Source organism: Carassius auratus, chromosome 21 (assembly GCF_003368295.1).
Source record: "Carassius auratus strain Wakin chromosome 21, ASM336829v1, whole genome shotgun sequence".
NCBI lineage: Eukaryota > Metazoa > Chordata > Actinopteri > Cypriniformes > Cyprinidae > Carassius > Carassius auratus.
In genome coordinates this window covers 12202912-12227076 of record NC_039263.1, presented here as the reverse complement: position 1 = coordinate 12227076, position 24165 = coordinate 12202912, and the positions used below count along the sequence as shown (strand labels likewise).

The following is a 24165-nucleotide window of genomic DNA, read 5'->3' as shown; positions in this document are numbered from 1 at the left end:
ACTTAATGATTGCTGGTATCCCTGAAGTGGAAGGTGAGAATGTAAAGATGGATATGATGGAAGTACTGTGTTTTATTTCACCATGTCTAGCAGATCTTCTCCAGTCTTCCATCGACGTGGCCCACAGGCTTGGAAAGAAAAAAACTTAACTCAGCCTCGTCGCATTATTGTGCAGTTCACCTCTCGCACGCACCGTGACCTGATCTGGGCAGACACGGAGCGTTCTGAAATTCTCAAACAAAGAATATCAGGATAGCGGAATACTTAACGTGCAAGGGAGGCTCGAAATAAACTCTAGCCACTCGTGAACTAGATTAGAGAAATGTTAAACTGGTTCTTACTGCGGTGACGAGGTCTGGATAAATGTGGCACTCAATTTTAATACATTTTGAAGTTTTATTTACTAAACAATAGATTTTTGTTACACGTTCTTATTTTTTTCTTATATTCTTTCACTCAATGTTAGGGGAATCCAAGACTTGATTTGTATTTCTTTTAAATAGATAGATACTATAGATAGATAGATAGATAGATACTAGACAGACAGACAGACAAATGCATCAGCAGTCAGTAAACATACTGTGGGAGGTCTGATGAGGATCAGACTACAAAAGTGGCCAGTCCACTTTTTTTGCTTCACATTATTAATTTTGAGAAAAGTGCTGCCTTTGATCATGCTGGAAATAATGAGGAGTGAATATAATTCAGCTGATATATGCGGAGACAAATTGGATGCATCCAGTGGAAGCCTGCAGTTTGTGTGAAGCTCTAAAGCTTAAATCCCTCATTGTTACTCCATAAATTACCTTGTCCTTCCCCCCTTTTATACGCCCACTCTTTCTACTGATCTTAAATTCTCTGTCTCTGACATTAATTTGGGATGTTTTGAGCATCAACAGGGAAATTGTAAGCCAAGGACAAGCAAGTTTTGTCCGTCTTCCTCTCTAAAGCTTCTTAAAATTCTCTGTACATCTTCATCTGTTTCCCTGTATATTCCAGAATGTCTCAGCAGATTACCTTGGTTGGGCTGCCTGTCATACAGTGGATATTTTGTGTCCTCGGGTAATACGTTTGTGAAGACCTCTATTTCAGTGGTTCCAGTGTGCCATCACCTTGCTGAAACAGTATATTTCAGTCTGCCCCTGAAATGAAATAGAAAATTTCCCATTTACTGAATTGTGTTGAAATGAACATGACTACTGCTTCGTCTCCCCTTCTTTCCTGCCAGGAGGCCCGATAGGCAGGCCTGGAATTTAACTATGATTGGCATTTTATTCCTAATAAAATATGCTGCAAATCACAGTCCATTTGTGGAAGTAATGAAATCGCTCTTTCTGGCACATCCCAAGATTTTCTTTACTTATTTCTTTCGATTTCCCTGCTGCTTCTATCTGTGTTAACCCCACCCCTCCTTTTTTGTTTGTTTTCCTGTCTTTCCCTTCTATTACTCATTTGTCCAACCTCTCCTTGTGTGTGTTGGTGTTTGTGCTTTCTAATTTTCAATTTTGGTTTGCGCTCCTCTTCTGTGTGGTTTTTCTTCTTACTGCTTTTTCAATCTGAAACATTTCTTGTTTTTCCCCCTACACAATTCTTCTTCTGTTTTTTTTTCTATCATCTGTTGTTGTGTTTTATTTTGTGAGTAGTCCTCTACACATCAATGTTTCAGTATTTGCAATTTTACATCAACTTGACAGCTGGAATTACTTCTCTCTTTCTCTCATTCTCTGGCGCATTGTGATTCGGTCGGAGTGTTAAGGACTGTTTTTATGGGAGAAGCCGGTGGGTAATGTGTAGGTTTGTCACACGGAAATCATACAAATGCACAATATATATGAAGTTCAACCTCCTCCGGCTACCTTAATTCATGGGTTCACGCTTTTCTTTTCTTTGTTGTGATTACTCTCCTGCTCTCTTTGTTTCTGAGTTAGCAGACCATGTTTGTTTTGTTCATTCATTCTCAAAATTCCTTTATTTTTTCTTAAAGAGAGAGTTCACCCAAAAATTAAAATGTGATGTTTATCTGCTTACCCCCAGGGCATCCAAAGATGTAGGTGACTTTGTTTCTTCCGTAAAACACAAACTGAGATTTTTAATTGAAACCGTTGCAGTCTTGTCAGTCTTATAATGTAAGTGGATGGGAATCACTGCTAAAAAATACAATAAAAAAATAAATAAATACACAAACAAAACCAAAGTAAATCCTGCGGAACAGTATTTATATAATTTTTTTAACCTCTGATTCACACAATGTGCAAACTGTTTGAACTCTCCTTAACACGTCCTCCTGAGCTGTGAGGCGTGTGAGGCATCTTCTTCTTCTTGCTTTATGAGATTGTAGATGGAGTGTAAATGGTCCAATTGAGGGATAAGTTTCGATAATGCACTTATAATTCTGCAGAAAAAAACAATATAAATACTGTTCAATTTCTTACACTGACTGATCATTTTATGTCTTTACTAGGGCCGGGACTCGATTAAAAAAATTGATCTAATTAATTAGAGGCTTTGTAATTAATTAATCGAAATTAATCGCATTTTAATCGCATATAAATATTTGACCTGAGAACAGTGAGAAGTAATTTTTTTTTCACATGGATTTATAGTATACCATTCAATAATGACTGAATACATAAGCTTAAGCAACAAAATATTGTTTATTTTTGTTCAACCAAGTCTAGCAGACCAGTGCAATTTTTGCCATGAAGTGTAGCAATAGCATATTTAGAAACAATTTAGAAATAGTACATTTCAGAAATTCAGGTAGCTTATAGGTGCTGGAACCTTCTGTAAAGTGTTTTTTTAAGTAAAACACAATACTGTCAATTACATTCAGAACATTGGAAACACTGACTATAAGAAAACATCTCTCTGTTGCTTCAGAGGCCATAACATACTAAGTCCAACTCTCAATAACCTTGGCCAAAACAATAAAGAGTTCAACATAAACTGTTGCACCAACAAAATAATACATAGTTCAACAATAAGTGTAAAGTCCACGCTAGCTGCTATATGTTTTGCGTTGAGGTGATACTTGAGGAGATACTTGGTTCGATCATGTGCTGCGGTGATATACGAACGCTAGTTGGTGCTTCAGTATAATCGTTCCGCCGAAACTCATCCAGTGACAAACGTTCCGCGGTGCAAAAATAAGTTATTAAAAATGCGGGAATTTTTTTTTCTGTAATTAATTAATCTTAGTTAACGCGTTATTTTTTGTGTAATTAATTAATCTCAATTAACGCGTTAAAGTCCCGGCCCTAGTCTTTACACATCAATGTATCGTTACAAGCCGTAGGGTTTAACCCGGTTTTGTGCATTTTTTTTTTGTTTTATCGTATTTTTTAGCCGTATTTTCCATGACAGACTGCAATGGTTTCAGTTTGTGTTCTACTGAAAAAACAGTGTCACCTACATCTTGGATGCCTTGGGGGAGTAAGCAGATAAACATAAAATTTTCATTTTTGGGTAAACTATCCCTTTAATGCTTTACTGGCTCTGTAGTCTTTATGGAACAGGCTAAAAAACCTGTCAGCACCTTAGCAACTAATAACTACGCATTGGTAACTGTACTCACTAGCATTGTGCTGAAGAGCTTTGACTTTAGGGATGAGGTCTTTTGATTTTTGGCCAATCAGGAACATCATAGCAAGCAACTTACCAATGTGCCAACAGCCAGTCAGATCATCTTACCAGCTGAGCAGCAATACCTGAACAACCACAATATTGCAGTTTAGCACTTATGGTGTGTGCACAACAATAGCAAATGTACTTATTCGTGTGAGTAGATTACATACAAAGTCAATGCAAAGACTCAAAGACTCGATTGAGGCGTATATTGTGCTTTAGCGACAATCGCGTCGGCCAGTTCACAACTGGAGTGGAAAATTAACATGAATCAGTGAAGAGTTTATTTATACGTCTGGTTTGACATTTTTTCATTCATACGTGTGACACGAAAAAATTTCCCACGAGTAATCTAGAGTGATAAGGCAATATAAATATTTAGCAAACAGCAAGTACTTTTGGGGCCCTATTAAATCAGTTTTATTGTTTCCCAAATTCCCTTAAGTTTTTATTTGTATTTATTTATTTTTTATTTTGATTGTTTACTGTTTTAACTATTCTGGGTTCCGTGTTTTTTTTTTTATTTTTTTTAATTAAAATTTTTCAAGACTCCGTTTTAATGGTTACATTTAAATTTTATTAATCAAAAAGTATGTCTAATTAATTGAATTATGAAACTATCAGGAAACTTACACAATTTAACAGCAATTTATTTAAAGTTTAACCAAAATTACATTAAGGCCCTATAAAAAACATTTTTCCCCTCATTAATTCTGAGTTCCATTAATTTTCTCCATTCCATTTTAATGGTTTCATTGAACTTTAATTATAAACAGTATCTGTAAATAATTGATTTTTATATAAAAAAACTATTTTTGCTATTTAACTTATTATTATATAATTTATTATCAGAAAAAATGCGCTATTTAAATTTTTCTGGTAAATATTCCTTAAAAATAATGTTTTAATAATAATTTTAGTAGTTAGTAGGAGTAGCAGTTCCGTTAACTTGGGTTAATAAGGTACACCCTAGCAACCGCCCAGCACACCTTATCAACATGTAACAGCCAGTCAGAAAACCTTAGCAACTAAGTAGCAATGCTCTAGTGCATACAATGGCATTATTGGGGACTGTGGTGACTAATTTATACACAAGCACACACAACTTGTTTTCTTCAGAAAATCTCTTAAAATCAGTCATTTTTGTGTCTCTGTTCCTCTTTTTGACTCTTTTTCTCAGTGCAAGTCAGCGGGGCATGCAAGACTCTGAGTGGAGGTGTGATATCTTACGTGCTTGAGCGTGATATTTCATGGCTCTTTCATGTGTGTGTGTGCATGTGCATTGCCGGTCCCATTTCCACAGGGTCCTTTGTCGCATCTTTATTTCATGATGTCTGCGAATGTGTAATCATGACGCTGCTCAAAAGCTGTCAGCCCTCGCCTCAGAGGACATGTCCACGATGTGAACTGTGTGCCTTACGCCGGCGCGGCGGTGGGATAATGGAGACGAGTCAAAAAGGGATGGCGTCGTCCCCTGATGCTCTAATTGCTCGGCGGCAGTCACAGCTGGTTTGGGCTGCAGCCATGTCTCTGTGATTAGTTCGATCTGTGAGAGCCTGCGAGAATCAGGGGCCAGTTTTTTGTTGTAGATGGAGATGCCAAATGTTTGTTTGCGAGCGCGTGACTCAATTAAACCAAACAGGCATAAAAAAAAAAAAAAGATTTTTAGCTGAACAGGGCTTGTTTAAACAGTGCAAAACAAACACTGCAGAGCTCATCTTTATTAACCAGAACATTTTTATGTTTTCTAAAAATTAATTTTAACTCCCTGCAGATGTTTTTCATCCCCAGCTCAGTGTGGGTTATCCACAACCTCATGTGCGATAGCAGAAATCACATTCATTTTTCAGTTTATGACATCAAATACAACTAATCCCGTGTCTTAAGAGAAAAATGGAGCCCTCATGATTTGAAGCAGGGCAAACTTCTGCAGTGTGTGAGACTGCCTTGAGTGAACGCTCTTTAGTTGTACCTTAGAGGTCCTGGAGTTCATGACCCCTTCAATGCTCCGGCTTCCTTCCTCCAGAGAGCCCAGGAGCGCTTACAGATGAGGCCGACAAGACCGTGTGATGTATTTTTCAGCACCGTGAAGCTCGCACAAGCTCCTTTTAGACTTGTCAAAGTGCTGGCTTGTTTCTTCTTGGCCCCCATTCTGGGGAAAACGGCTAACGAGACCGACAGGACAGGGGTTAAGGGGGCATTAAAACTGAATTTTGTATAATTCTGATGTGGGTTCATCATGTTAAAATTGGCTGGTGAGTCGTGATCGTGGCAGGCTGGGTGCTTAAAGGTTTATAAGAGGTAGAACTGAGAAGTCTAGTTACACTTTACTTAAAACCTATATATATAAAGCATTACATAATGCTTTTTAAATTTGGTTATAATTATTTACGAAAAGATCTAATGTATTACAACCCACATTATGAATAATTATAATGCAGTATACCATTTAATACCCCTTTATAATGCATTATACACACGCTTTTAGTAAAGTTTTACCAGAAGTCCAATAAAAGAGTTTTAGTAGATCAGTTTGTTTGGATTATATATGTTGGTTGGTTCAAAGACAAATTCATATTTAGGTTATTCATATATCGTCTTATTGACAGGATTTTTGCATGCAAAAAGTTTTGAATGGCAGTGTATTGTCTCCCATTTTTACTTTTATATTAAAGTTGCTATCATCCATTGCTCTGTTTTCAAAGAAGTTACAGACTAGTTAATTATAAATATGGTAGTAGTTATCATAGTGGAGTTACCAGTGCATCTAAATATTGATGTACATGATACTGTTTAGTTTATTTCCTGCCAGACTGTTCTACCACAATTAGTGTTTGCCTTGCAGTGGGATGCTGGGCAGACCCCAGGACAGATATGTACAGGTTAAGCACCGCAGAACAGAGATGCCAACATAGACTCAGGGTAAACAGATCTGAGGCTGTTGGGGAAACGGGCGAGGTGAAGTGACCTACTTAACAGAGAAGGGATGCTGTGTAAACACGAGGGAAAGAAGGGGTGGGTAGGAAAAGACCAGATTGGCAGGTGGCCACTTTGAGATCGCCCAATTGCTGTAGCAACTTGAGAGTAGAAATAACAATCACGGATCACTGCTCAAACTGTGCCCTGTTTATTTATATGCATGTATGTACTTGTCCCATGATGCACCTGCACTCACAGATCACGACACTTCACACCTCTGATTGGTTCAGTCTCCAGATGGAGTGAGATGCATGTACTGAAGCGCACACACACCTGCACGATGATGAGCAGGAGCCTGTGGCATTACTCACTGTAATGTGGAAATGTCACTGCACACTCGCACACAAAAGCGCATCTGTGGCTCACACACAGACTGCATTTACCCTGATAGATTTCTGTCTCAACAGGCAACCAGTGCCCTTTCTTCAGGTCATGTCTGGAAGGCCCGTGTCTCACCTCTCATTCTCTGCCGTCTGCCACTTTGAGTCATACTTGACTTCAGCACTTGAATACTAAGCCAGGATGTGTTCTAAATAAACTACTTTTCAAATATGTGGCCAGTAAAATGTTTAATGCTATTGAAAGTCTTTGCGGTTCACCAAAGCTGCATTTCTGTAATTTTGTAAAATATTAGTGCAATTCAGAATAACTGGTCTCTGTTTTAGTATATTTTAAAATGCTATTTGTTTCTGTGATGGCAAAGCTGAATTTCCAGTAGCCATTGCTCCTTCAGTGTCATGTGATCCTATAGAAAACATTCTAATATTCTCTAATTTGGTGCTTTAACATTTCCTAAAATCAATGTTGAAAACAGTTATACGGCTTAATATTTTTGTGGAATTTTTTTTTTTTTTTTTTTTTTTTACAGGATTTGTTCATGAATGTAACGTTCAGAAGAACAGCATTTTTTTTTTTTTTTACAAATCTGTTATAACATTTATAAATGTTTTACTGTCTCTTGATCAATTGAATGCACCCTTACTAAAAACAAAAAAATCTTTGATTCCAAAATTCCAAATAGTAGTGTAAATTTTTTATGTATGTGGAAATTTGTAAGTTTAAGAGTTTCATAATTGTTCATGCAGTTCATTAATTAAAAAAATTATTAGTTTTTGTTTCAGAAAAAAAACAGTTCTGATTAAATTATAAATAGTATTTTAAGTAATTATGCAGTATATTTATAAATATACTGGCCATTAAAGGGATAGTTAAAATAAAATAAAAATACTAAATTAAAATTACAAAATACAAATTAAGATATTTTAGATGAAATCGGAGAGCTTTTTGACCCTCCATATACACAGCAATGCAACTGACGTTTTATTTTAACAATGTCCTTTCTGTGCCTTGAGCATGTCTGTTGTATTGCTGTCTATGAAGGGTCAGAAAGTTCTTGGATTTCATAAAAAACAAAAAAACAAAAAAAAAATATTCATTTGTGTTCAAAATATGAACACAATTGCTGTTTTTGTAATGTTAAAATGCTATTTTACAAGTCAAAATACCTGTAGAAATTAATATTTATTAACTACATGGTATTACATGCACACATGATGTAGTGGGATATTTTGTTCCTAGTCCATCTTTTGCCAGAAGGGAAATAAGTGCCGCTCTAAACTCCATATCCTGCATCTTCTTTTAAATAACAATCTTTCAAACTAAATCAGATCTTTTTTTAAAAAATTTTGATTAGGTTGACATGCTCATAGCATGATCTTCCATGAGTAAAATTTCATATTCCCTTTGAGATAAAACAATTGAGTGAACGTTTCTCGCTCGTCTCTCTTGGGTTGCTGTCATGGTTTTCTGCCTGTTAGAGCATGCAGGGTTGCTAGGAGCTCGGAAACTGTGGGATCTCTTTCCCTCGATTACCATTTCTCTCTTGCCGTCTCTGAAACTCTACCCTTCACCTTCTGAAATCTCTCTCTCGCTCCCCTGCACTCAGTCTCCATGTTGTTCTCTTTCATGCCTGAGAGTTTCAGGAAGTGACTAATAAAATTCCATGGGCATGTTCCAGCTTCGCAAAAGTCCCCTGCAAAGACTTCACAGGGAATCTGACCACCTCAAACAATATTCCAGATTGTAGAAAGTGTACATTTGTAATCTCTGCTAAAGATGCAAGGAGCACCTGGATTTCTCCTCTCACTATAATTGGCTCAATATTAGCATAGTTATTAAAAGTTTCACTGTATTATTATTATTATTGTTGTTATAATGGGCATATTGCCATTAAGATGCATAAACATAAAAAATGAACCAAATCACTTATATACATAAAATCGCAAAAACCATATAGCACTACAAATTTGAGTATGAAAAGTCATATGAAATTAAATGTTCTAATAATAATTATACCACCATTCAAAATCTTTGCAGTCGGTAAAATTCTTTTATTCGTTTTTGAAATAAAATAAAGTAGTTGTTTTCTGTTTTATAATATTTTATTATATTAATATCATTTATTCCTGTGATGGGAAAGCTGATTTTTCAGGAGTCATTAATCCAAACTTCACTGTCACATGATCCTTCAGAAATCATTTTAAGATGCTGATTTGATGCTTAAGAAGCATTTATTATTAACATTAGTGAAAACAGTTGTTACTTAATATTTTTCTGGATCAGTGATCCGTTCTGCAATACATTTTGTGATTCTTTGATGAATAGAATCTTTAAAAGAACAGCATTTATTAGAAATATGAGTAACACTTTAGTGTAGTGACCAATTTTAACTGTTCACAAGTTGCTCATTAGCATGGCTATTAATAGCATATCAGCTGTTTATTAATACTATTAATAAACATCAAATTAGGAATTTATTGTGGCAAAAGTTGTAATTAATGGTTGTTAATAGTGACATTTGGACCTTAAAATAATGTATGACCGAAATATTATAAATGTTTTTTTCACATTTCTATATATAGTTAAATAAATTAAAGTTAGCCTATTACGGTATCATTATTATTCTTTTTTTTAATATATAATATTCCAAATAAGCATATTGTTCTGATTGTCTACACAAGCCCTGCTCAGTGTGAATGCTGCATAGGGACACTGTTAATCAGAACGCAGCTCCATTTTCTCGCTCTTCTCTCAGCATGGCAGGTAGAGGTTTGTAATTGTATTTAAAGCTCTCATTTGACTCAAGCCCCTGATGGTGAAGAAGACAAGCATCAGTTTCAGCAGCCATTTCAGCCATGTTCCCAATTACAACCGGCACGAAAACAACAGAATGAGAGATGAGGAGAACAAGAGAAAGTATAAGACTGACCCATGCAGAGCTTTGGCTTGCCTTCCTTCCTTTTCATATCTCTTTGTGAGACACACTTCCTCTAGAAGTCTTGCTGTGACCCAGATCAGTGGCACTTCAACAGAAATCCTGTCCTAAAGCATCTATCTGATGATGAAAAGCCAAGTATACAGCTTTGGATCGCTGTTATGGCTGCCCTGTCTCATTTTTCTAAGCAAAGCTGAGCCGGATGGATCAGCGTGGAGCTTGTCGGATAATGATATGATGGTATTTTCTCATGTTTCTGCTAATTTTTTTGGACTGTAATTAAAAGGAACACTAGTTTCTGAAAAGTCAGCATGAATCCAAGTTTGCGGTATGTCACAAAATCAATATAAAGAAAAGTTTTCAGATTTCTTTTCTTTCGTTGCGACACTTTTTTTTTTTTTTCTCTTTTGAATTACTGAGTGCATTTTTAAGAAATCCATTTTGGTGTCAAATTGACTTTTCGATAATAAAAACAGTTATTTGCCTTCATTCACTTATTATAGGCAGTCAGGCTGTAAATGACAGAGAAATGCTGTCGTATCTCTGTGACGGTCGTCTCACTGGGTGGCAGAAGCCATTAACAGCATCAAATCAAATTTCCACTCAATTTGAGTGATATCAAATTACGCTTTTGAATTGGCATGGTGATGCTTGTGTAATCTCTGGTGGATTTACTGTTCATTAGCATGTCTTATGTCATAAGTGGCGGCACAATCGATGTTGAGCAATCGTGCCATTACCCAAAGAGCAACCATAATGAAGCCAAGTCCCCGGCTTATTCTTCTGTTTCTGTTTGTCTGGCACTTCACATTCAATTCCTCTGTAACACCCCACCCTTACAATACCTCTGCTGCCGCCTGTGTCTCTGCTGTGCACATCAATTTTTCTGTGCTGTTGATTGTAATGTGGATGCCAGAGGCTGAGACGGAGCACAATTGCACCAGTAAATGACTGCTGCCAGTTGGCTGCAGTGTGAGTGTTTTTGTGAGCATGTTTGTGTGTGTCAGTGTTTTTTTTTTTTCTTCTCAATTTGTTCTTATTGCCTGCACATTCCCCTGAGGTACTTGTGTCGACGGTTGCTCTATTTTTGCAGGATGAATATTTGTACAGTTCAAGGGGGCAGCTCGTTAGATGTTATATTGTTCGATTTTTAAACTTAATGTTGGATTTAAACATTACCGCTTAGGTAAGAGGCTGAGGGCCACCTCCTGTGCATCACCTTGAAAAGCTGTTTTTTTTAATCACTCAGTTGCACCTTTAAACACGGCATTCAAACCCTTCAGTGCTCACTGCTTATTTTGAGATCATATGCAAAGCATTTCAACAGACAATTTTACCTGTTCACCTGAGTAACTACGCCCATCAATACCACTCATTCAAAATCCCCTGTCCCTTCTGTGTTTATTTATGGAAATTAAAGTGTTTTCTGTGAACAGCTTAGAACTCTTGCTGTGTCTCATTTAGAAGGCTGCGTCCTCCGGAGGTCACCTTTTAAGGCTGCATACGTCTTCTGGGAAGTCTCATTTAAGAAAAGTAACTGTTAAATTTCAAGGTAAAATTTTATTTTTATTTATTATGGTTACTTTTCTTAAATAAGACATCCTTAATGATGTATGCAGCTTTCAAATGCGACCCCTGGAGGACGCAGCCTCCGAAATGAGACGCAGCTTTTGAGTGTGATTGAACAGATTTCACACTATTTAAATGCATTTCATGTATTTAAAAATACTTCTTAGAATGTTCACTAACAATGACCAAGCATTTGTAAGTTTGAGGCGATATATTAGCAACATTCAAATGAAAATAAAATAGTATCCAAGTCTTGGATAAATATATTTGAAAGAAATTCGAAATTGGTTGAAAAAGACTATGTAAATTAGAAGACCATCTGGCTTTTATGTAATGATCATGAGTCATTAAGTGCATAAAATTGCAATCACTGCAAAAAATATTATAATTATTAATTAACAATATTTTATAATGAATTCATTCATTTAATTATTTTAATACCTTTTTTTTAAATTAGAGAATTATTTCATATGCACAGGGAAAATTAAGTAGATTGAGTCTAAATCAATTGCTTCAACTGTATAATGTTAGAAACGAGAGCAGAAAATCTTGAGCTGGCTCTTCTGTAATAATTTATTAAATTGCATAAATTCATAGCCAAAATTGTTGTTTGCACACTCTTGGCATTCTCTTGATGAGCTTCAAGAGGTAGTCACCTGAAATGGTCTTCAACAGTCTTGAAGGAGTTCCCCGAGAGATGCTTAGCACTTGTTGGCCCTTTTGCCTTCTGTCTGCGGTCCAGCTCACCCCTAAACCATCTCGACTGGGTTCAGGTTCGGTGACTGTGGAGGCCAGGTCATCTGGCGCGGCACCCCATCACTCTCCTTCTTGGTCAAATAGCCCTTGATGCCTTCAGTGTGACTCTACAATTCTCATAGTCATGAAAATAAAGAAAACTCTTTGAATGAAAAGGTGTGTCCAAACATTTGGTCTGTACTGTATGTGTACATATATATATATATATATATATATATATCTCAAATGTTATAACGATTTTTATTTTAGAAATGCAGGGGAAAATTAAGTAGCTGGAGTGGCTGTGAAAAAAGCTGAAAACAACTAAATCTTCCAGTGTTGACAACTGTATTGATTATAATGGTTGTGACTAAATTAATAAATCATGATGTGTCCGTTGCATGTGTAAAAATAAAACGTAAAGGTGCTAAAAGTCAAGGCAAAGTGTCAAAATATACAAAGGTGTTTGGTGTATACCATTTAAAATGTTGTCTTTAGTATTATATCCTGACTCCTTCAAATGCAGTCCCTTCAGCACGTGCATGAAGATGAATCTGAATCTGTATTCTGACCATCCTTTTCTTTTCTCTTGGGCAGGTCTTTCGCAGCGGCGAGGGCATGGGTATCAGGCTGGACAGCGCATCTGCTTTCCAGGGTGCTGTCATCTCCCCTCATTACGATTCACTGCTGGTGAAAGTCATCGCCAGTGGAAAGGATCTGCCGGCGGCCTCTGCCAAAATGAGCCGAGCTTTAGCGGAGTTCCGCGTCCGGGGGGTCAAGGTAAGCTTTTTCTCGACAGCAGTGCTTGCATAAACGATCAGGGGCAGCATGAGTGCGATCAGTGGAGACCTTTGGAAATCGCTTCAGTTGCACCTTTAAAGGTGCTGTGGTTTCAAAAAAAAAACTGAAATTGTGTGTGGTGTTATTATATTGTGCTGGTCAAATACATAGATATATATATATATATATATATTTTTGTAGAGCAAATGTCATGCCTTCACTCAATTGCTTTAGATAAATGCAGCTTAGCTCATGAATATTAATTATGTGGCAGCATCTTATTAATATTCAGTATGCTCTGTAGTCCTCGCCTTAATACAATGCCAGCTACGCTCTTGGTCAGAGCCTACTATGCCAAAAATGATAACTTCCTTTGAAAAAGCAAGCATTACAGGAGCACGGGAAGCCTGACGTGACAAACTGAGACAGCGTGTGCGATCAGACGGGAAGTGGTTTATTTCCATGATGGAACCTATGGATTCCCTTTCCCCGTGTTAAATGTGTTGTGGTGTTCTTTTGAAACACATCTAAGCAGCAGACACTTCACGGCCTTGTCACCCGTCATGCTGGTTGCCATCTGAGGCTCTGATCAGATTTTGAGTGAGCTGGAGCTAAAACATTTCCATTTTGAAGTTTTTTTTCCCCTTTTTTTTCAAACTCCCACACATAAACCTGAACACACTGGATGAGTCACGTTAGACCGTAGATGGTAACATGCACATATAATATGTATTTATCAGCATAATGTGATCAGAGTTGAAGTAATGCCACTAATGGCACTCCTGGATAAAGGGTGCAGACCTCACCATTTTCTGATGTGCCGCTTTTGGAGGAAGGGAGGGGTGTAGATGAGAAGTTGTCATGGAGTGTTTGCACTTAATCAGCTTGAATAAAATAAATGTGTTTACATAAACCATTAGGGAAGGAGCTTTTCCTGTAAGCATCTTCAGAAAATAGTTTTAGAGACTATTAAGAGAATCTGTCTTTGTTTTGCTTGCTTTAATCGGAGAGTATTCAAGAATGCTGCATTTTATTTGGGATGAATCAAGGATATAGACTGTAAAAACTAGTGAGCAGTCTATAAAGGGAAGGATTTAAAGAAATGGTTTACCCAAAATTACAATTGTCAACTTTTACTAACCACCATGCATGGCATTAAGATCCCTAAGGTCCAACCCTCTTATTTTTTTCTGAGATGTATATTATAAACTATGGAAATGAATCCTGTAATTTAGTGCTTGAGGGCTATTGCGTAACACCAAGATCGCTGGTTTTCTCTTTAACATCAATGTCAGAATGTTTGAAGATGTCCAATCAAATAAAAGTAGGAGGGTTAAGCATGAATTCCAGACCGAAGCTTCAGTTGACGGTTATAATGTTCGAAATATGTCTTAATATTTGACAGCTGTTTTACAATAGAAATGGTAAATGACTGGCTGAATTAATCAGGGATTCAAAATAATAAACTTGATCTAATTTCCCTATTTTGAACTTAAAATATATAGTTTGTGATTCATGTATTTCGTAATTGTTAATGTGATTACACACGAAACACTAACAGAGCCATAAACAGCACATTAGGCATAAGATTAATAATGAATGTGCATATATTGTGAGTGAAATTAATACATTTTAGTTACATGGCTTTCCTGGTAGCCTTTAACAAATTCATTTGTAATATTCTAATGAAAGGTTTCATAAAACATGCATATAAATGTCAGTGGACCAAATGTTTGCTTTCTTCACAGAAAGACAAAAATAAAAAAGAATCTATTAATCAAAGTTGAGCTATGGGAGACTGAGTGTAAAGAAATTATTTTTGAGTTATGGTCAACTGATCCTTTAAGGTATCAAATGCATGTGACATGAAGAATGCTCCAAAATGTAGACCGAATTAATTATGCTCCATCATAAAACATGCAAAGTCTTTGGAAATTTGTTTATCTTCATGATTATTAGAGCATGTTGGACAAAGCCAAACTACAGTCGCATTATTTAGGGCCTGTTCAGGTCAAGGACGATAACTTTAATGTTAACTATAGAGAGTTAATAATCATTCTAATTCTTTGAAAATGCGAAAGTAAATACGCTATTGAATGATAAAAACTGTAGCCCCGTTTACACACAGTCTTTACTGGTAAATTAAGGGTAAATTACCATTAAGAGATTATGCATGAAAATGATTGGCTAATCCTTCCCTGCAATTGACCAGTATGAGAGGTTGTAACATTACCAGTAGTCTGCTATGTGTGAACGCTGAATGAGATTACCAGTATGAGCACGTACAACATCAGAATGTGCTGACAAATAAGTCTGCTTTGGGCCAGTCATAAAATTCTTGTGGAGATGACATGATTACTCTGAGCTATTTACAGTGAGCTCTGCTGCTTTTTATTAGTTTTTCTTTGTAAATATGCCCTAGATGGACACCGCTGCACTACGTCTCGCAGCTTTTTCAGCGTGTCACTCTCAAGACCCTGCCTTCTTTTCAGTTGATCAGTGCTGCGGCTCTGCTAGTGATTACTATTATGCGCATCTCGTGGTTATAAGAGCAAACACGCATTCTGTTTGATCATCCCCTTATGCAACTGTCACTCAGACTTAAAAAAAAAAAATGTGTCAAATTGGACAGATGTTGAAATTAAAGTACGTCGACTTGTGGGCGAATGAAAACAACGGTGCAGCTGAAAGCTCATTTTAGATCAGAAAGATCATTAGAGAATTTACCCGTATTTGGTGTTGATGTGTGAATGGTCTCTCACCGGTAAAAAGCCAGAATGCTGTTGCCTGTATGAACAGCATTTTTGTGTATTTACTGGTAAAGTCATTCTGGCAATTTTACAGTAATTAACCGTGATTGATGTGTGAAAGATTGACATTAAAGACTTTAAAGAGCTTGAACATTTAAAGAAGATAACAAAAATTAACAGAACATTATTGTGTGTTGGTGTGGGCACTAATATAGTTATTGTTATTGTTATCTTTATGATTGTCATTTTTGGTGTGATCGAGCCTTTAGTCACCTTTGTACTCTCAAAATAATGTGCAAAAATGGTACCTTTAGGGGTACAACAGCTTGCCACTTGCTCTTTAAAGATTCATTGTAGTAACAACTGTACATATTATGGTTGTAAGGTGTTAAAACATACTGTATGGGGGTATATAAAATACAAAGTTCCTCCAGTAATCAGCTGTTGTACCCCTAAATGCACAATTTCTGCACTTTTTTTGACAGTGTACCTAACATTGACATTTCTAAGGACTTTTGTTTTAGTCTGAGTGAAATTAAACTTTTAAAGTGCATGTAAACAGACTTAATTATGAGATTTGCATTCAGTACGAATGCGGTTTATGTAGGCAGCGAGGCAGCTCAATAGGTTCTGTGTGTGGTGTGAGGGAAGCTTTGAAGAGTCGGCCATCAGGGAAGCTTTTAAAGCACCGCATCATTTATTTTTGACCACTTTACTGTTCCTCCTAGCACATTCTCTCTCTCCATCTCTCTCAGCGTAATCTCCCTCCCATCTTGCCCCTGTGCGCAAATCTTAAAAATTGCTCCAACATGACTTTAAATACCTTTCAAGATAATTTTTTTTATCCTCGTCGGGAAAGATCTGCTGTCCTTTTGCTTGTGTTTCTCTCATCTAAATTCCCCCTCAGCCAGAGTAAAGTTTGTGACAGAACATCTTGCACCGACTCTCAATATTTCTCTTTCCGCGTCTCTGCACCTTGCGCTCTCTACAATCAGGAAAGTCCTTGATTACCCTGTGGGCCGGATTCCCAAGCGTGACTTGAGAACCTGGCCTCGGAAGAATTCAGAGAATCACTTCAAGCTGCTAGACGTCTTGGCCGGAGCTTGAGCTGTGCCGCGGCCTGCCTGGTTTTAATGAAGACTGATGAAGTGCGCTCCAGGATATGCGCGAAGTTCAAACCTCTCCTGCTGCCTTAATTTACAGGCTCTGTCTTCCTTCCACGTTCGATTAATCTCGCTCTCTCCTCTACACCACATTAACACACCATGGTTTTTTTGCACGATTGCTTACACTGTTTTTCTATTTCTCTTTTTTTATCGCTTTCTCCCTTGCTCACTTGTTCCCGTCGCTGTGCTCGGCAGGAGGGAGGCCGCTGTTCTCCTTTGGGGCTTGGGAGCTCCCTTGTTTTTATTAGGCATCTTCAAATAGCCAATTTATCTAGTACTGCCACCACAAGATCTAATTAACTCTTCAAATAATGGACTGTGGTTATGCCATCCATTTGCAGATAATGGATGGAGAAACCAGTATCTATCTGGCTCAGTGGGTTTGTTGTTTGGCAAAGATCTGGATCAGGACTTATGGACATCAGAAGTAGTAATGGAAGACAACTACTAATTAATAATTTGCCATTTAGGGTATTCTTTTTATTTACAGCGAGTTACTAGTGCACTGGCAGGGTGAAGGTGTGAATTATGGGGTGTTTTGAGGTGTCGGACCATCAACAATTAAGGCCCAAAGGAATACAGGATGTTTGATGAATCTTAGAAGTGTGTATTTAAGTATGTTTCAACAGCATACAGCAGTTTCAAACAATGATTCTGAAGTTAGATTACATGTTAGTCAGAATTAGACAAGACGTGTTCGCCTGAGGAGGTAACCATAGCAACAGCAGTCTGCTTGAGCAGTTTTTGGTAGCATCAGTTTCAGATGATACATGAAAAAACAAGTACTCTCATTATTTATCTCTTTGTTAGAGAGTTGCACATCAGAAATAAATCACCAAAACCATTTTCGGGAGGCAAACCTCAACCAACCGTGCCTAGGAATTGTATATTCTTGGGGCTGTTCTGTAGCACCTCATTATTTTCTGATCAATTTGTTGTTGACAAAATCTTTAAATGTTACTTTTTTTGGACTGGTTAGTCTAAACTACGGTGGCCGAGAGAGCTCAACGTGCTGCAAATGAAAAAAAAAAACTTTGGAAATAGAAAAAAAATCAACAAATTAAAAAAACATCATCATCAGTTTGACAACACATGTACTGCAAATACTCACAACTTGACCATATAAAGAAATGCACTGCCAATATTCGCAACACAACTAAATACAGAAACGTGCTACAAATACACTCAACACAAATACAGAAACACACTGCAAATACTCACAACACGACCAAATACAGAATCATGCTGTAAATTGTACAACCAAATGTTACAACCAACAATTTATTATATGGGTCAAAAGTATTGAATTTATTTTTCATAAAAAAAAATTTTTTAAGTATAACCAAGCAGCCAGCGGCAGACAATGAGTTGATCATATTTTTGATCAATATAGCCTTCTTAAATCATAACGACTTGCCAAGAATAAAATCAATAGATATAGAACAGTTCAAGCATATCACAATGTTAGTTTAAATGTTTAAGCTATAAATGTGCGGTATTAGATGCATATCTAATCGTTTGTGCGGCGAGCTAAAACACGCTTTACACTCTTAAAAATAAAGGTGCTTCAAAAGGTTCTTTAAGCGATGCCATAGAAGAACCACTTTTGGTTCCACAAAGAACCATTCAGGCAAAGGTTCGTTAAAGAACCATCTTTTTCTTACCTTTTTATAATCTGAAAAACCTTCTTTCTCCACAAAGAAGCTTTTGTGAAACAGAAAGGTTCTTCAGATGTTAAAGGTTCTTTATGGAACCATTTAGACAAAAAGGTTCTTCTATGGCATCGTTTTCATCATTTTCTTGTTTTGAAAATTGAAATTTTGGCACTTTTACATGAAACTGAAAAAAATATATATAAAGTAATTATGTGAATCTTGTATTTCATAAATGTGATTGTGATTTTTTTTAAAGCTTTTTCTATATTTTTTAAGCATATTAGGCATATGATTAAGAGTAAATGTGTGCATATTTGAAAAATCCATTCAAATCCTTAAAAAAAAAAAAAAAACTATATACTAAACTAAACATACTAAACCAATATTTTTCCTCGAGTTTTTTCTCCTGTGACAAGAACAATGTTAAATAATTTAGTAGAGCATGTAAGGTTATTATTATTATTAATATTATTATTATTAATTTAATTTCATTCCTGTTCTTTCACTTTCAAAACTTCGCAGATCGCAGAATCCCTTATTTCTATGTGTGCCTTTAACATTATTCATTTTCAGGAATATGATTCTTTATCTTTTTACTCTTGAAATATTCAAATATATTATGATCAGATTTACTTAATAGCTTGTTTTTCTGTAAATATGATGTAATTTGATAATGTATGCCTGTGCCTATACACTTAGTGGTATGCTACAGTCTCTGGCTATTAAAACATCCTCACATTCAAGCTCTGTAGCACCATGGGAAGCTTTTTCATGTTGTGAGTTGCTTTGTTGGCCATTGTAGAAAACTTCAAAAACTTAGAACAGAATTCCGGACAGATGTTTAAAGAAACAGGCCATTTCTTTTAGAAATAATCTCAATTAGAAACTGCAGGGCATAGCAAGAGGCGAAACGATTGGAGCCAAGGCTATGTTCCTGGTTCTAACAGTTCTCTGTGATTAAATAAAAGCCTGAATGTTTCATTATGTTTTCTAGGACTGTCCTGCTGGATTTGAAAGGCCCCTGCTGAGCAAGCCAAGTTTTATGTAGATCTAAAAGAAGTCGTCATGTTCACTGAACATTTAGTTCTTTTAGTGTCATCCTCCTATGCCTTGCCGTTTGATTCTTATGTTTGCCAAGCCTCCTCTCTGTGAGGGCTACTTTTATATGATATCAGGATATGTTCATCACTGTCAGGAAGTTGAGCCGTGTCAAGAGCCTGGAGGCCATATCGAATAAGGGTAGAAGCTGCAAAGAGTGAAAGACATTATGAGAATAAGGGAGAGTGTGTCTGCATGAAGGCATCAGAAGAAGACTGATGGAAGCTGACAAACATTAAGAACCCTAGAGAGAAGGAGGGTGTATGCAGTAAGGAAAAAGAAAACACGAGAAGCTCTCTCGCTCTAAGTAAATATGTGAAATTGAATGAGGACGCAAACTCAAATACACCATACTTTTCTCCCTGGTGAGTCACGGTCATGAGTCTGAAGTGTGCTTGTCCTTTCACAGTCATCATGACCTTTTCCCCTTCTATCACAGTAGAGATGTACTTCTTTAGTATGAGGCACTATGCAGGAATATGGTACAAAATAAGGACTGAATCTCTTAAAAACATGTTTTTCTTTGTCAATAAATTAACATCAAGAGTTTAAACTAATGTCAGATGATCGGTTTTATTTTCTGTTCAATCCTTTTGATGTTTGGCAAAATTTGGAATGTTTTTAAATGTATTTTAAAACCTTAATTGCATAATTTCTTAGAAATATGTGAGAAATAAACAAAAAAATTGCTTGAATTTTACATTTAGTGTAAATTGAAGCTGTTGCTAAATAGCGATTGGCTAGTTTGGGACCATATGTTAGATTATAGTAGTGTTGGGCGATATGCTCAATTGTCATGTTCTGTCGTCAACCTGTGAGATTGCTGAAACTCAATATTATTGCGTAAATGTATTTAATTATTTTATTTACTAGTTTCATTGCTGGAAAGTAAACCAACTCCAGTGTAAGGCTAAAAATCTAATGTTTTTAATATGACTGAAATATAACAATTTAATAGAAACTTGAGTTACTAATAGAGCCCGTACAATGTATCATTTTGCCAATATTATCACCTGAGATGAGCATGTCGCCGATATATCGGTATCAGCGAATATGCTGCCGATATAATTTTTTTTTTTTTTTTTTTACAGGACATATGACGTATATAAAATGCTTGAAATGGTGTTATTACTTAGTTTGTCCATTGTTTGCTACTGGTGACCTGGATGAAATGCTTTTAAGCTTAAGTCTATGGAAAACCACAGAAATTTTGAACGGCCATATCTCTGTAACTGCATTGCAAATCTGCACCTAATTCTGGGGATCCCTTCAGTACGAGGAACCCTCTCGAACACTAATCACGAGTACATCTAGAGGCCCTCTTTCGAATGAGACTACCCCTGCGTCGATAGCCCCAGGGGTTCGGGAGTTATGGCTGGTTAAATTCACATTCCGTCGCAAATACAGACATGGTTTTATGTTTAGGCAGCGCAATACACAACAAAATTTGTAAATAGACCATTTAAGTAGTGATGTCCCCACTGGATGCAACAAATGCCTTGTTTTTAAGGGGTTTTATTGTTTTTGTCTTGTCGTGTCGGTGTTCTGACTGGGACACAGCAGCACAGAATGGTGAGGGGCATAACATTTCTGTCACACGCTTGAGCTATTCAACCAATAACAACGCACTGGATACCTGGCCAATCAGAGCACACCTCGCTTTTCAGAATGATGGTCTTTGTAAAAAATGTACGTGTTTCAGGAAGGTGAGGGCATAGAGGAGCAACATTAATGTATATCATATGGAAAATAATGTGTTTTTTTTTTTAGCTTAAACCGCATTACTCCAAATACACAAAATAGTGTTCTTTTAAGCGATGTCATATAACCCCTTTAAAAGATAAATGAGTTTAAGAACTGTTTGACTTTCAGAATAAAAATTTCCTGGTAATCTACTCACCCCTATGTCCTCCGAGATGTTCATGTCTTTCATTCTTCATTTTGAAAAGAAACAAAGGTTTTTGAGGAAAACATTCCAGGATTTTTCTCCATATAATGGACTTCAATAAGGAGTGGGATGAAGGTCCAGATTGCAATTATTTATATATATATATATATATATATATATATATATATATATATATAAAAGCAAATTATCAGGAATATTTTTTTTTATCAACAAAAAAAAAATGGTTTAATCTATTTCAAATAAAAAATATGTAAGGGATAATCAATGGTTTGCTGTGCATTTAAAATTCTTAAATGCATGGCAAACCCTTGATTATCCCGCTTATTCTCTGGTCTTTTGGCAAGTTATATTATATTTGACCAGAAGGGTAAATATTACAGTTATTTTCGTCAGTTACAGCTCGTTAGCTCTAGTATTCTGCATGCTTCAAATCAGACACAGAAATGAAATAGTGTGGTAGATTACATTTATTTGAATGAATTATAGCATTTATTAATTAATTATTGATAGAGAGAGAGAGCAAGAGAGAGAGATGACAGTTGTTTGTGCTTTACCTGCGTCTGGGCATCTCTCTACAAATAATTAATTACTTCAAAAACAACAGTTTTACCACCTCGCTGTTGAAGAATATCATTTAGCAATCTAGTTACTAGGCTATTTTATTAGTAAAAATCACAGAGAAGCATCGACAACAAGTTTGTGTGTGCACAGCGCAATCTGTGATCTCCGACCTCTCTCTTTCCCCATATCTGTGTGTGTGTGTTTGTGTGCATCAATTAAAGCAGCACGTTAATATGGAATGATGAATAAACTGACTTGGAAGTACAGTACCATGGCGTGGTACTGGCGCAGTGGATAAGAGACATGCCTTTGGTATGAGAGACCTGGGTTCGAATCCACTGAGAGACACCAATGTGTCCCTGAGTAAGACACTTAACCCCTAGTTGCTCCAGATGTGTGTGACCTCTGACATATGTAGCAATTGTAAGTCGCTTTGGATAAAAGCGTCAGCTAAATGTAATGTAATGAGGCCCCAATATACAGATCCTTCTCAAAAAATTAGCATATTGTGATAAAAGTTCATTATTTTCCATAATGTAATGATAAAAATTTAACTTTCATATATTTTAGATTCATTGCACACCAACTGAAATATTTCAGGTCTTTTATTGTTTTAATACTGATGATGTTGGCATACAGCTCATCAAAACCCAAAATTCCTATCTCAAAAAATTAGCATATCACGAAAAGGTTCTCTAAACGAGCTATTAACCTAATCATCTGAATCAACTAATTAACTCTAAACACCTGGAAAAGATTCCTGAGGCTTTTAAAAACTCCCAGCCTGGTTCATTACTCAAAACCGCAATCATGGGTAAGACTGCCGACCTTACTGCTGTCCAGAAGGCCATCATTGACACCCTCAAGCGAGAGGGTAAGACACAGAAAGAAATTTCTGTGATTGCACAGGTGTAAAACAAATTAACATTTACCTTTTACCTTCTGGTAAAAAAAAAAAATACCTGAAATATAAACGCTCCACTGGATGTTCACATCCAAGAGACAATGAGCCTTCTACTGGACATAAAAGAGAGTAATTGATCTTTATCTACAGCATCACGTGACCCTCATCTGTACATCACGGCATCTTAGAATCGATATCTAGCCTTACTTAGATGAAAACAATAGTTTTGAGATCCCTTTGTGCAGCATTTATGGTCACTAGTGGTGTCATTTTTTGCTTCTAGTTGATTATGAGGCAGTGCAGTTGTCTAAGAGATCACAGGCCATGTAGTTTAAGTGTTGTCTCTGTTGGCATCTCTCATCATTACTGCTGAACAAGCCCTTCTAACGCCCTAGAGGTGATCTCGTCAGAAACAGCCAGGTGCCTCCAGCTAGATGCTGAAGTTCTCCCATGAGGTTGCTGTTTCTGGTATCAGGGTGTCGTCACTCATAATCCTCAAGAAACTGCTTTTGGAAAATGGGAACTTGGAAGTTCTGACACTTTTCCTGGAAATTGTTGGTTATTATTGGTGGACAATAGTGGACAAGCATACTGTACATTTTTTTTCATCAGTATTTTTGTGCATTTTTCTTATTGTAAAAAGATATAATAGTTATTTATACAAGACCAATTTAATTTAAATTTTGTGGGATCTATGATGTTGAAAATTAATGTAATTCAATATAGATTCTCTGAAAATAATATACACTACCGTTTGTTTAACAAAAAAATAATGCTTGTATTGATACTTGTAAGGATGCATTAAATTGATCAAAAATGACAGTAAAGTAATTTATTGTAAAACATTTCTATTTCAAATAAATGCTGCTCTTTGAAAATTTGTTTATCAAAGAAAAACAAGGTATCATATTTCCACAAATTTACATTTGTATTAATCAGCACAACTGTCTTCAACATTGATTATAATGAATGTTTATGTTTAAAAATCAGTGTTTTAAAATGAAATAGTACTGTCAAATTGATTAATCACTATTAATCGCATCCAAAATAAGTTTTTAAAAAAAGTCTCTGATAAGAGTGAGGTTTTCCTACTCTTTATCTAAAGAATCCAGAATGCATGTTATTGTGGATTATGGGAAAGCCAGACCAGTATATCAGGTC

At 36.4% G+C, this 24165-nt stretch overlaps 1 protein-coding gene across 1 annotated transcript in view; it reads left to right on the top strand.

Annotated features, from left to right (window-relative positions):
* Positions 1-24165, top strand: part of pcxa (pyruvate carboxylase a) — a 119152-nt gene that overhangs the window by 53399 nt on the left and 41588 nt on the right. The window contains exon 10 of the mRNA XM_026196014.1: positions 12779-12961. Within this exon, the coding sequence (XP_026051799.1) occupies positions 12779-12961 (183 nt within the window). The remainder of the gene's footprint in view (positions 1-12778; positions 12962-24165) is intronic.